Source organism: Mobula hypostoma, chromosome 13 (genome assembly GCF_963921235.1).
Source record: "Mobula hypostoma chromosome 13, sMobHyp1.1, whole genome shotgun sequence".
Classification (NCBI taxonomy): domain Eukaryota; kingdom Metazoa; phylum Chordata; class Chondrichthyes; order Myliobatiformes; family Myliobatidae; genus Mobula; species Mobula hypostoma.
In genome coordinates this window covers 86,712,707-86,725,427 of record NC_086109.1, presented here as the reverse complement: position 1 = coordinate 86,725,427, position 12,721 = coordinate 86,712,707, and the positions used below count along the sequence as shown (strand labels likewise).

Here is a 12,721-nt window from a genome sequence, read left to right as displayed (position 1 = left end):
GCCTGTGCTGCCCAAATGCACCCAATTATATGGGAGGAAACCAGAGCACCCGGAAGAAACCCATGCCGTCACAGTCACAGATAACGGCGGGAATTGAACTTGGGTCATAAGAGCCATAGAGAAGTAGAGCACAGAAACAGGCCCTTTGGTCCATCTAGTCCGTACCAAAACCATTTGACTCCCATTGACCTGCACCAGGACCATAGCCCTCCATGCCCCTACTATAAAATGCACTTATCCAAACTTCTGTTAAACATTGAAATCGAGCCTGCATGGCACTGTGACGCATTATACTTCATACTTTATTGTCACCAAACAATTGATACTGGAGCATACAAACATCACCGCGATATTTGATTCTGCGCTTCGCGCTCCCTGGCGTACAAATTGATAGTAAGCATTAAAAATTTTAGAATTATGCTAGCATGCTGCCCTGTGACCATGTGGATTTCCTCCAGGTGCCCTGGTTTCCTCCCACTTTCCAAAGCCATTCAGGTGAGTAAGTTGTTGGCAAAAGCTAGGTTGGTACCAGAAGTATATCAACACTTACAGACTGCCTCCAACATAATCCTCACTGAATTGATTTGACACAAATGATGCAATTCACTGAATGTTTTGATATAGATGAGACAAATAAAGCTAATCTTTCTTTTAAAGAGAAATGCATTGAGTCTCCTTTCCAAGTCAGAGATTTCTGCTCATTGCGCTGTTGGCAGGGAACCAATCTGACTCGGGAAGCTTGAGCGGCTGCAGGCTTCTCAATGAATATGTAATCACTGCTGGCAGCAGAGCACCCTGACAAGCTCCGGGCATCGCAAGAACACAGCCCTGCTGACGGGTCTGCACAGAATGTTAACCAACATCAAACACACCAGCAGCTCACTGGCAAGCCATCCACAAGCTGCAAGGAGCATGGATTGACACTGATCCCTCATCCGCAAATTAGACCACTTGCACCCATCAATCAGTCTGGCTCCCAATGGAATATTCACAGATCAACGGTTCGTAAAGCGTTATTTGCATTTGCTGAATGTGTAACTCCTCTATTCCAGCTGTTTGAGAGTCACTAAAGATCCTGAGTATGATTGAAAAATTGTAATTTATTTTTGTTTTAATTCTAAGGACAGGGATAGTGAACATCGAGTGTATTTTATTTTAATGAAACACAGTGAGGAATAAGCCCTTCTGGCCCTTCAAGCCACGCTGCCTGGCAATCCGCCTGTCCTAGCTTAATCACAGGACAATTTACAATGACCAGTTAACCTACTGCCTTTGGACTGTGGGAGGAAACCCGGAGCACCCAGAGGAAACCCACACGGTCATGGAGAGATCGTACAAACTCCTTACCGGCAGCAGCAGGAATTGAACCTGGGTCACCTGTACTGTAAAGCGTTGTGCTAACCGCTATGCTACTCCATTAAAGTACAGTACAGGCCCTTTGGCCCACAACGTTGTACTGAGCTGGGGTCTCTTCAGCCTACAGTTCCCTTGGTTACCAGCGTAAAGTTGGCGCGGTAGCATTAGGGCTGCACCATAGCGTAAGTTAACGGTTAGCATAACGCTTTACAGCGCCAGTGATCAGGGTTCAAGCGCCACGCCTATCAATAAGGAGTTTGTACATTTCCATCAGGCTCTTCGATTTCCTCCCACATTCCAACAACATGCAGGTTAGGGTTAGGAAGTTGTGGGCATGCTACATTGGCACAATGCTTTACAGTACCAGTGACCTGGGTTCAACTCCCACTGCTGCCTGTAAGGGGGCTGTACGTTCTCCTCGTGACCTCCCACTGTTCAAAGGCGTACCAGTTGGTAGGTTAATTGGTCACTGTAAATTGTCCCAGGACTAGGCTCGGATTAAATTGGGGGTTGCTGGGTGGCTTGGCTCAAAGGACCGGAAGGACCTACTCCAAGCTGTATCTCAATAATTAAAAAAGTAAATGAATAATCTGTGTGAATTTCACACAAAACATAAAAGGTCAATGTATTATTGTCACCGTATCTCGATACATGTGACAGTAGTAAACCAAAAGCGATAATGCACACAACAGCGTGTACTAGTATGATACAATAGTGAGTTGCCAACAGCTATTTCAAAGTAGATTATAAAAGTACATATATAGAACATAGAAACATAGAAAACCTACAGCATAATACAGGCCCTTCGGCCCACAAAATTGTGCCGAACATGTCCCTACCTTAGAAATTACTAGGGTTACCCATAGCCCTCTATTTTTCTAAGCTCTGTGTACATATCCAAAAGTCTCTTAAAAGACCCTATCGCATCCGTCTCCACCACCATTGCCAGCAGCCCATTCCACACACTCACCATTCTCTGCATAAAAAACTTACCCCTGACATCTCCTCTGTACCTACTCCCTAGCACCTTAAACCTGTGTCCTCTTGTGGCAGCCATTTCAGCCTTGGGAAAAAGCCCCTGACTATCCACACAATCAATGCCTCTCATCATCTTATACAACTCTATCGGGTCACCTCTCATCCTCCGTCGCTCCAAGGAGAAAAGGCTGAGTTCACTCAACCTGTTTTCATATGCTACCCTGAAATTCAATTTCTTCCAGGCATTCACAGTAAATACAAAGAAATACAACAACATCAAAACTACACGCAAACAAAGACTGACAATTAATGTGCAAAAGAAGACAAACACAAAAATAAATGAATAAGTAGATAGGTAGATGGATAGAGAAATAAATAAGTAATAGTGAGAACATGAGTTGTTGAGTCCTCGAAAGTGAGTCCATAGTTTATGGAATCTGTTCAGTGTTGAGGTGAGTGAAGTTATCCACACTGGAACTTGATAATTGAAGGGTAAAAACTGATCCTGAACCTGGTGGTGAGGGACCTCAGACTCCTATAATTCCATCCCGATGGCAGCATCGAGAAGAGAGCATGGCCTGGATGGTGGGGGTCCTTGTTAGTGGATGCTGTTTTCTTGTGGTTTACTGTCATAAACAAAGGAGATTCAGCTTCTCTTTTCTTTGTTCTATGTAAGTTTCTCAATTAGTGCATTGCAATCTGGACACGGCTGGAATGGTGATCTATTCCAGGGAAAAATAAACAGCTGAAAAAAGTCACGACGTCCCGTGATCTGATTCTTGGAGAAAATAGTTGCAATTCTAGTCACTCACATATATAGATCTGACATGGGGAGAAGATATCAGAGAGGGCTGTCGATCTGTTGCTTTCTGACACCAGCAGACGTTGCCTTCCCCTGCTGTTTACATCACAGGCTGAGAATGACAGATTCACCTCAGCCCAAAATGTCAACCATCCCTCGGTCTCCACAATGCTGCCAGAATCGCTAAGTCCCTCCAGCAATTTGAAGCTTTGCTAGAGAATGAAAGATCATTGAGGAAGTGTACAGAATCACATCAATGGTCTCATTGAAGGATGGAGCCAATTCTAGGAGCAATTCTTGCTTCCACTATCTGCACTTGAAATTTATAACTTATGTCCCTCTGCATAACCAACAATTCTGGTGTATCCACCATTGTAATACATGCCTGGATAATAAATGGACTTTGAACTTTGAATATGCAACGTGCAAGAGGGCAGTTTCTGTGTAGCGAGTTCCCAGAAACAACTATAATCACTGTTTAATCTGTCTTTTGTATCTCTTATTTGCTGCCAAGTCCTGACAGTTTGTGAGATTACTATGAGCTAGGACTTTTCTCTTTGAAGTGAAGGAGGGTAAGAGCTGACTTTTGTGAGATAAGAGACATTGAAGGCGTGGACACATCTTTTCTCCCAGGGAGGAAATGGCTAATAGAAGAGGGCAGAATTTTAAGATGATTGGAGGAAAGTATAGGGGAGATAGAGCTATGGTTTTTCACAGAGGGTGAATAAGTTCATGGACATTGCTTCCAGGGGTTGGTGGTAGATCTAAATAGATTAGGGACATGTAGGAAACTCTTAGATAGGAACATGAATGAAAGAAAAATGGAAGGCTATGTTGGACAGGAGGATTAGATTCATTTTGGAGTAAGTTAAAAGGTCAGCACAGCATCGTGGGCTGAAGAACTGTGCTGTACTTTTCTATGTTCTATCAAAGGTCAAGCGTCAACTTTATTCACCATATACATTGACATGTATTAGGAATTTGCTGTGGTGTGTTGGCATGACATGCAGCAAACTACGACAGCATTCAACAATTATACAGAATGAAGAATTATATAAAGACAAAGTTAAAAGTGCAGACATGGAATAAAATGTACAGAAATACATAAATACCATATACAATTTAAAAAGATGGCTTAAAGTGTTTACAGTGCAATGCAGTGACTGAGTTCATAGATGGGGGGTGGGAGGGAGGGTAACTAGCATGGTTGATCAGATTAACTGACTGGGGAGAAAACTGTGAAGATGGCATGAAGTACGCCTTCAGGGTGTGGCTCTCCGGCCGTGTGAATGACCCATTTCCTCACTGGTGTGACCAAATGAAGCGTAGTGGGTGCGGCTGTCCGAGGCCCCTGCACTCGAGCTCTTTCAGTGGTGAGAGAGAGTTTGTTGCTGATTCTCGAGTCCGGGGAACTGTAAAGTGATGCTGCAGACTGTAACATTGAAACAGTGAGCTGCTGGTTTCCTCTCTCACTGTGGCAGGAGTAACACCTCTCACTCCCTCATTTAGTGCGAGAGAGAGAGAGAGAGAGAGCCTATGGGATATCGAGCAGTTGGGATGAATAATGGTTTTGGATAGACTCTAGATCATGGTCTGTTTGGGGGATTGGTGGGTAGTGGGGGGGGGCTGACGCTTTCTGCTGGAATAAGTGGGGGAGGGTTGATGATTCGCTGCTTTTTGTGCGTGGGAGGAAGAGTGGGGTGCTTTGGGGTTCCACATTTTTTTGTCATTCATTCTTTGGAGTTTGTCTTCTGTTTTGTGGATGTCTGCGAAGAGTAAGAATTTCAGGTTGTATAGTCTATACATTCTCTGATATTCAACGGAAAGTTGAACCATTGCAGTGTTTATTTTACATCCTGTGGGTTGAGTTAATCCTAAATTAATGTGTCTTTAAAAACGTCTTGATAGTTTTACAGTGTAATATTAGTTTTTATCATGATGATAAAGGTTCCGTTGCAACGGGCAGCACTAATAGTCATCATTGTGATTCTACAGGGGGGATGTAATCGCAGACATTTCATCCAGCACGCCCCAGCAGAAGGCTGAGAATAAGGAGATCACGGAACTACAGGCAAGGCACCCTGAAGTACACGAGTGGAAACTTAATGCCACGCTAACAGCAAGGATAAGGTAAGGAGCTGCCTCCTGCGTCAGGTGATTCTTCCAAGCATTCCTGGTTCTGAAGGATCTAAAGGCCACAGTTGCTGGAATACTGGAGCACAGGGTGGGCTACAGGAGGAACTCAGAGGGTCAGGCAGCGGAGGTCTGTGGAGGGAAAGGGACAGGTGACATTTAGGGTCGAGGCTCTTCATCTGGAGTGAAAGAGTAGAGGGGAGATATCTGCTCTGCCGCTGTCTCTGCCCATCCCTCCCCCAAATGACTCCATCTGTCAATCACCTCTCCTCTCCTCCTTGCCTGCCAGCTTTCCTTATGCAGGGAATGGGGGGATCATGTACAAGCAGAAGGGATTCGATCTAATTTGGCATTGCCATTGTGGGCCAGTGGGCCTGTTCCTGTGCTGTACTGTTCTAAGTTCTATGTTGTCTTGTTCCAACTCTTCCATCGACCCTTTGGTCTTAACTCGAAACAACAACTGTCCCTTTCCCTCCACAGATGCAGCCTGACCCACTGGGCTCCCCCAGTAGTCTGTTCCTCATCCCAGACCTCGCAATGCTAATTCAAGGGTTCGAATGGGTGAGCCGGTGGTGCAGTAGTTAGTGCTGCTGTCTCCCCATCCAAGGGACCGTAGTGCTGTCACGCGGGCTTCCTTCGGCCACTCCAGTTTCCAAGTCACGGATGGATAGGTCAGATGACCCACTGTAAATTACTCTTTTGTGTAGGTCAGTAGCAACCAAGAATCGAAAGGCAAAATGACCGTCATGTGCGAGAGAGAACAAGTTTCAGGTAGCACAGGGGAATTAGGGAGGGGAAATGGGGCTATTAGAATTTATCCCTGGGAGGGCATAGATCCAATAGGTTGAATGGCCTCCTTCTGCGCCATTATACAAGCAGTCCCCAGGTTATGACAAGGTTTCATTCCTGAGACCTGTTCATAATCCAAACTAACCTCATTTTAAGCAAAACACACAAAATGCTGGAGGAACTCAGTGGGGTTGGGGACGGGGGGGTGGTTGGTGGGAAGGCAGCATCTATGGAAAAGAGTAAACCATCGTCAGGACCTAAACAGACGATGCTTTGAGCTGAGACCCTTCATCAAGACTCTTGTGTCTGTCATCTCCTTTAAGTTTGAAATGAACAATAAGTGTGTGTGGGGGGAGAGGGTTACAGAAGCAGCAGTGATGAGAGAGCGTACAGGCACGTCAAGAGCAGCCAACAACCAGCCACCCTGACTCAGTGAGTGAGTCTCGTCTGCACTCCCGCGTCCACTCAGCTTGACACAGATTGTTGCATTCGAGGGTGGGGGTCAGGAGCCCGGAGAGGGATGGACCCCAGAAGTGCCCCATTCCCACCACTGAGAAGATGTCTGCAGCTGACAAGTCCGTCCCCATCCATCCTGCCTGGCAGCCAAGTATTCATTCGTATGCACAGGTCACATAAATCGGGTGTTTGCAACCCGGAAACGACATAATTGTTACTTTCTAATTTTGTATTCCAATGTCCTCACCTCTACTACAAAATGTAAGCAATGGGAGCAGGGTAGGCCATACCTTTCATCAAGTCAATCAATATTGATACAACCCTTGTTCTCAACTCCTTTGTCCTGCCCACTCCCCAAAAACCAGGGGTCCCCCAGCTTTTTTATGCCATGGAGAGACCCCTCCCATTAGCCGAGGTGTCCGTGGACCCAGATATCCCCAAATGTTCCGAAGGACTTTCTCTGTCGTGAATGTATCTACAGCGTAAAGCAACAAACTTCAGCTGCTGGAGATTTGAAAGGAAATATAATAAAATATAAAATATAATCGCATCTGTGGAAAGGGAAACCGGTTAAATATTTCAGATTAATGATCCTTCATCAGAACTACAAAGGTGAGAAAACAGTATGATTTAAATAATGGAGAGAACCCAGGGGATATCTGTTCAGTATGGAGCTCCACATATTCAGTTTTTTTTCTATACCTTTTGGTCATTTCCTTTGTTGTCTCTTGAGATTAAATTTATTCCAGTACATTCCATGAATAATGGCCATTATCAACATAATGGTTCTTGTTGTTCATGACTGTGGCAGGGGAGTACTTTTTTTGTGCTTTGTATTCTATTTCTTGTACTTCATTTGCAGCCCTTTGGGCTCAGTTTTAGATTATCCACTGGTGGCCCTGCGTGAAGTGGAATGAAGTGACTCCAAGTGCAGACAGCTAATTCATTTGAGTTTTCCATTAATTACACCTGAGACGCATTTTCAATGGAATGGAGCGGCCAAAACATTTATTTAATCAGCAAAATAAATAGTGAATTGTAACAGACACAAGTCCTATTTATCACAAACTTTCAGTAAAAGCTGTGCAGTATTCTTGCAGGTTTTGTAGGTTTCTTCAGGCCTTTACCTTTCCCACCTATCATCTTCCAGCTTCTTATTTCATCCCTCCCCCCACTTCACCTGGTTTCACCTGCCACCTACCAGTTAGTACTCCTTCCCTCCCCCCACTTCACCTGGTTTCACCTGCCACCTACCAGTTAGTACTCCTTCCCTCCCCCCACTTCACCTGGTTTCACCTGCCACCTACCAGTTAGTACTCCTTCCCTCCCCCCACTTCACCTGGTTTCACCTGCCACCTACCAGTTAGTACTCCTTCCCTCCCCCTTTCCTTCTTACTCTGGCTTTTCCCCCTTCCTTTCCAGTCCCGATGAATGGTCTCAGCACAACTTATTCCTCTTCATTGATGCTACCTGTCCTGCTGAATTCCTCCAGCATTTTGTCTGTGTTGCTTTCAACGTTCCACTAATTTTTTTTATATACGCAGTTGTGCAAACCACCCATTGCTCTGAGCAGGAATTTTTTACGCTGCCTGGAAACTGCATGGCACTCTAATTAAACATTATATCAAACAAAACTCCAGCTGCGTGGCAACAAAGGCTATGTGCGCAGGAGCATTTCAGCTACTGCGCTGCCACACAGTTTAGAGGGAACAGTGGTTGCTCTAGATTATCAGCATCTGTGAATTATTTTGTGTTTGTGCAGTGTTATTGTTCCTTCCACACTTTCCAAAGGATATACCTGACAGGAATCGTGAGAGTAAGGAACCTAGTTTCCAGCCATCTTGTTTTCCTCTGGAAGGAGTATTTAGAGTGGCAAGGACCACTGGGACAAGATTGTACAGCAGATCGAGGAGAGTTGTGATTTATGTAAAAAGGGAGGATTAAGAGAAAGAAGGAAGAAGAAAAATGACACTGAAAAGGCTGACTATGTTAGTTCTCCAGAGACGTATATGCAGATGTGCAAGGCATTAGAAATATGTTTTGAGAAAATGGATTCACTAATTAAAATGGAATGATACATAGGAGACTTTGCTTAAAAAGGTTGAGAATTAAAATCAATTTAGTCTCATGAACTGAAGGATGAAAGGAAAGGATAGAGGCAAGTTGCTTTATAAAATTTGCTTAGCCACGGAAAGATTTTTTTTGTCGAGAATTTGTACTGGCACCACTTTACCTTCAATTTATTTAAGTAATCTGAATAAAAGATGTTAATGAAGTTTACTGCGATAGCAAGTATAACGTGCTCAGGTATGGAGAGCAGCAGGCAGGGCTGAATTTGTAAACTAACATTGCGATTCTGGCTTCTTCCCACTCCCATTCTGTCTTACTTAATACCCATTATGCCTTTGGTGTTGAGGGCAGCAATGAAGATCCTCTATCTCTGGTGTTATTCAGGGCTTCCTTCATCATGTCAGTACCTTCCTCTTGGTTTTCACTACTGTCAATCATGCAAGTCCTGGGTGAAGACTCAGGAATACCATCGCACTCAAGTATGGAAGGATTCTTCGTTGCTGCAACAGTCGTGTTTGACCAGTCAGGATTATTAGCCCTAAGCTGAACCCCAAACCAGGAGGACCGGGTAGACCACTCTTAGTCTGGCCTCTACCCTTTGACCTGTTTCATGGGTGACCCTACCAAGATCCAAAGCATAAAGCTCTGAATCCAACTAACATCGCCCTCTGGGTCATTGAGGCAAGCAAGTCTCCAAAGCACAACAAGATTGTTGTCCTCTTGGAGGTCTCTCCATTCCAGGCTTGATGAAGGGTCTTGGCCCAAAGCATCGACAATTTATTCCCCTCACAGGTGCTGCTTGACCCACTGAGTTCCTCCAACATTATGTGTGTATTGCTCTGGATTCCCAGCATCTGCAGAATCTCTTGGGTTTACATAACATTACCCTCCTCCATGTGGTCCAGCTCTCATACAAATGTGGAAAAACAGGAGCAGAAATAGGCCAACTGATCCATTATGTCTGTTCTGCCATTCCCTGTTCTTCTATATTTCCTTCCAATCCATCATATCACAAAGTAATCTCTTGTCCCCAATAATTTTCCTTGTAACCTGTATTCCCCACATTCCCATCAATTACACCTACCCCAGATTCATATAATCACCTAATCTGCAGTGAAGATTAGCTTTGTTTGTCACATGTATATCAAAACATCCTCCCCCTCCCCCCATGGACTGCTTGTCTTGCTAAGTTCCACCAGCATTTTGTGTATGCTGCTCAAGACCCCCAGCATCTGCAGACTCTCTTGTCAAGGAGAGAAGCAGGTTAGTTTCAGGAGCAGATTCTCCATTCTGGCTTCCCTCTTACTACTTTTCTTTTCCTCACCTGCCTGTCACCTCCCTCTGACGCTCCTTCTCCTTCCCTTTCTTCCATGGTCCACTCTTCTCTGCTATCAGATTCATTCATCTTCAGCCCTTTACCTCTTCCGCCTAGCCCCTCCCAACTTCTCACTTTATGCCCTTCACCCACCCACCCACCTTCTCGTTCACCTGGTCTCACCTATTGCCCTCCATCTTGTACTCCTTCCTCTCCCCCCAGCCTCTTCCTCTGGCTTCTTCCTCTTTCCCTTCCGGTCTTGGCCTGAACTATCGATTGTTTATTGCCCTCCAGGGATCAATTAAATCCATTGCTTACATGAAGCTCACAGAGGGACCAGTGTACTTGGCAATAGTAAATATAATGACGGCGGGAGGAGAAGATGGCAATACGACGCAGCGCGCGCAGCTCTCCAGTGAAATAATATCGTATTTGTGAGTAGGATGCCGTGCACAATTTTGATTTGATGAAGACAGACGTGAGGAGCAGAAGAACATCTGGAGAAATTTCTGAAATGCTGGTTCGCTGCCGCTGCTACTGTGCGATGGAGAATCTCCGGAGGGAAGGCCCCAAAATCCCCGGCTTTGCCTGCTGCTGGCGACTGAGGCTGAGGTCGAAGCATTCGGCAGAGATGGTGCTCGGTACTCAGTGATGGAGGGCTGATCAGAGCTCAAAGTTTTCAGATGACTCAGAATCGGACTGCGGTCGGGCATGGCAGGGAGAGTTTTCTTCCTTTTCCCGTCTGCGTGAGATGTGGGACATTCGAGAGACTTTGAACTTTTTTACTGTGCCATGGCCTGTTCTTCATCAAGTTACGGTATTGCTTTGCACTGTTGTAACGATATGTAATAATTATGTGGCTTTTGTCAGTTTTTCACTCTTGGTCTGTCCTGTGTTTCTGTGATATCACACTGGAGGAATATTGTATCATTTCTTAATGCATGCATTACTAAATGACAATAAAAGAGGACTGCGCGTCCTCATTATCTAATCTGATCTAATCTAATCTAAAATGTAATACAGTGGAATGATGCAAAGTGAAAACGAAGGTAGTGTAAAAAAAAGTTAAAGTGAAAATAATGGAAGAGATAAAATTAAGGGTTCAAGAATTTGGCCGTATCACTGGGAAGAAGCGGCTGGCCGGTGAGGTAGTGACATCTGGACTGAACTTTGAGGTAAGTGGTCCTGGGTTTGAATCGGGGCAGCTCCTTGCAGGCTTTCCATTCATACTAGGTCGAACACTGAGCTAACAACTCGGCCCCAGAAAAAACAGACATAAAAAAATGCTCAAGGAATGGCAAGTCACCTCAAGGAAGAGCAACCGGCAAGAGGTATGAAGGATGTGATGGTTCAGAAGTAGATCGATTTAATTTCCCGCTATGAAGATGCCAGAACTGAGAGAGTGCAGACATTTTGACGGTTGTAAGAATGTGGGAGATTTTAGAGATAGAGAGAGATATCATCATGAAAAGATTTGCAAGTCAGACTTTAAAATCCAGACACTAGGACATTGATAATTAAAGCTTGGAGAAAATACTGAATTCAAGCAAGCCATTGATTAGGTGGAATTGTAACCAGTAATTGTCATCCAATTATACAACCTTAGAAAAACAGGAGTCATGAATTATTAAAAATACAAAAATAAGAGAATTTCTGATATGCTAACTAGTTTGAAAACCTGTGTGTTTGTACTTAGAGAGGACTGAATGGAAGGTTAAAGAAACCTTTTTAAATTATGAGAAGATTGGAGAGTGACTGATGAAAGATTATTTCTATAGACTGGACACTCAACAACAATATTTTTGAAATTGACCCTTAAAGAGCCAGTGGAGAGGTTAAAATTATTGCTTTCAACTAATAGTAAAGGAAAGGTATGTCACATCCAGAGTTTCTCCGGTTAGCGGACAATTTCCTGCTGCGTAGTGGGGTACCGCGTACGAGGCAAGTTACAGCAGTGGTTTGCCATTGCCTTCTGCCGGGTGAGTTTCCAAAGAGATCACCAGCTCATAACCCAGCACGGATGGAAAGTGTGCAGGGGAGCCGGCTGGATTCGAACTCGGAACCTTTCGTCCTGAAGTCTGGCACTGATGCCACTCCGCCACCACGCCACCAGCCAGGTCAATATCAAAATGTAATTCAGTGAACCAATATAATAATAATTTGATAGGATAAATACTTGAAGAAGTATCAGATAAAAAGATTGAAAGAGCTGGTGAGTAGAGTAAGAATAATCCTTCATGTAGCAAAATGGATTGAGGAGTAACAGTAGCCTCTTTCGTATCATAGAAAGATTTTTAAAGATTAGCTTTATTTAACACACGTACATTGAAACTAGAAACACACGGTGAAATGCTTCATTTGCGTTCAATGACCAACATAGTCCGAGGATGTGCTGTGGCAGCCCACAGCTTACTATCCCTCCGTCTCTGCCACCCGAGGCGCTCCAAAGATTCAAAGGTTCAGTTATTATCAAAGTGTACAACTCTGAAATTCTTCTCCGGATAGCCACGAAACCAAGAATGAAAAGGAATGGCAGTACGATCATCAACCCCCAAATCCTCCCTCCCCCACACAGAAGAATGAACAAAAATGGAACAGGCACATCGGCCCCCAAATCCCTTAAGCCTGGTTTATACTTCTGTGTAAACGCGTCGCCGTAAGGTCTGCAAAGCCGACGCGGAACCCTACGCAAGAGCTTGCGTTGCTGCAGTGCACACCTCTCCCAAAATGTAACTACGCACTGTGGCAACGCAGAATGCAACAACTGTGATTGGTCCGCTTGGTAGCATCGCATGTCATCCTACGCTGCAATAGCTTCCCAT

The 12,721-nt window shown here is 44.5% G+C and overlaps 1 protein-coding gene across 2 annotated transcripts in view; it reads left to right on the top strand.

The window, feature by feature from the left end:
* The window catches only part of st8sia2 (ST8 alpha-N-acetyl-neuraminide alpha-2,8-sialyltransferase 2), a 67,522-nt gene that overhangs the window by 17,948 nt on the left and 36,853 nt on the right, over positions 1-12,721 (top strand). The window contains exons 1-2 of one of the 2 annotated variants that reach the window (XM_063066546.1): positions 4,492-4,584; positions 5,132-5,266. In XM_063066546.1, coding sequence (XP_062922616.1) covers positions 4,559-4,584; positions 5,132-5,266 — 161 coding nt within the window. In that variant the 5' untranslated portion in view covers positions 4,492-4,558. Of the gene's footprint in view, positions 1-4,491; positions 4,585-5,131; positions 5,267-12,721 lie in introns of those variants that run through there. The other variant, XM_063066544.1, reaches the window with a different exon arrangement.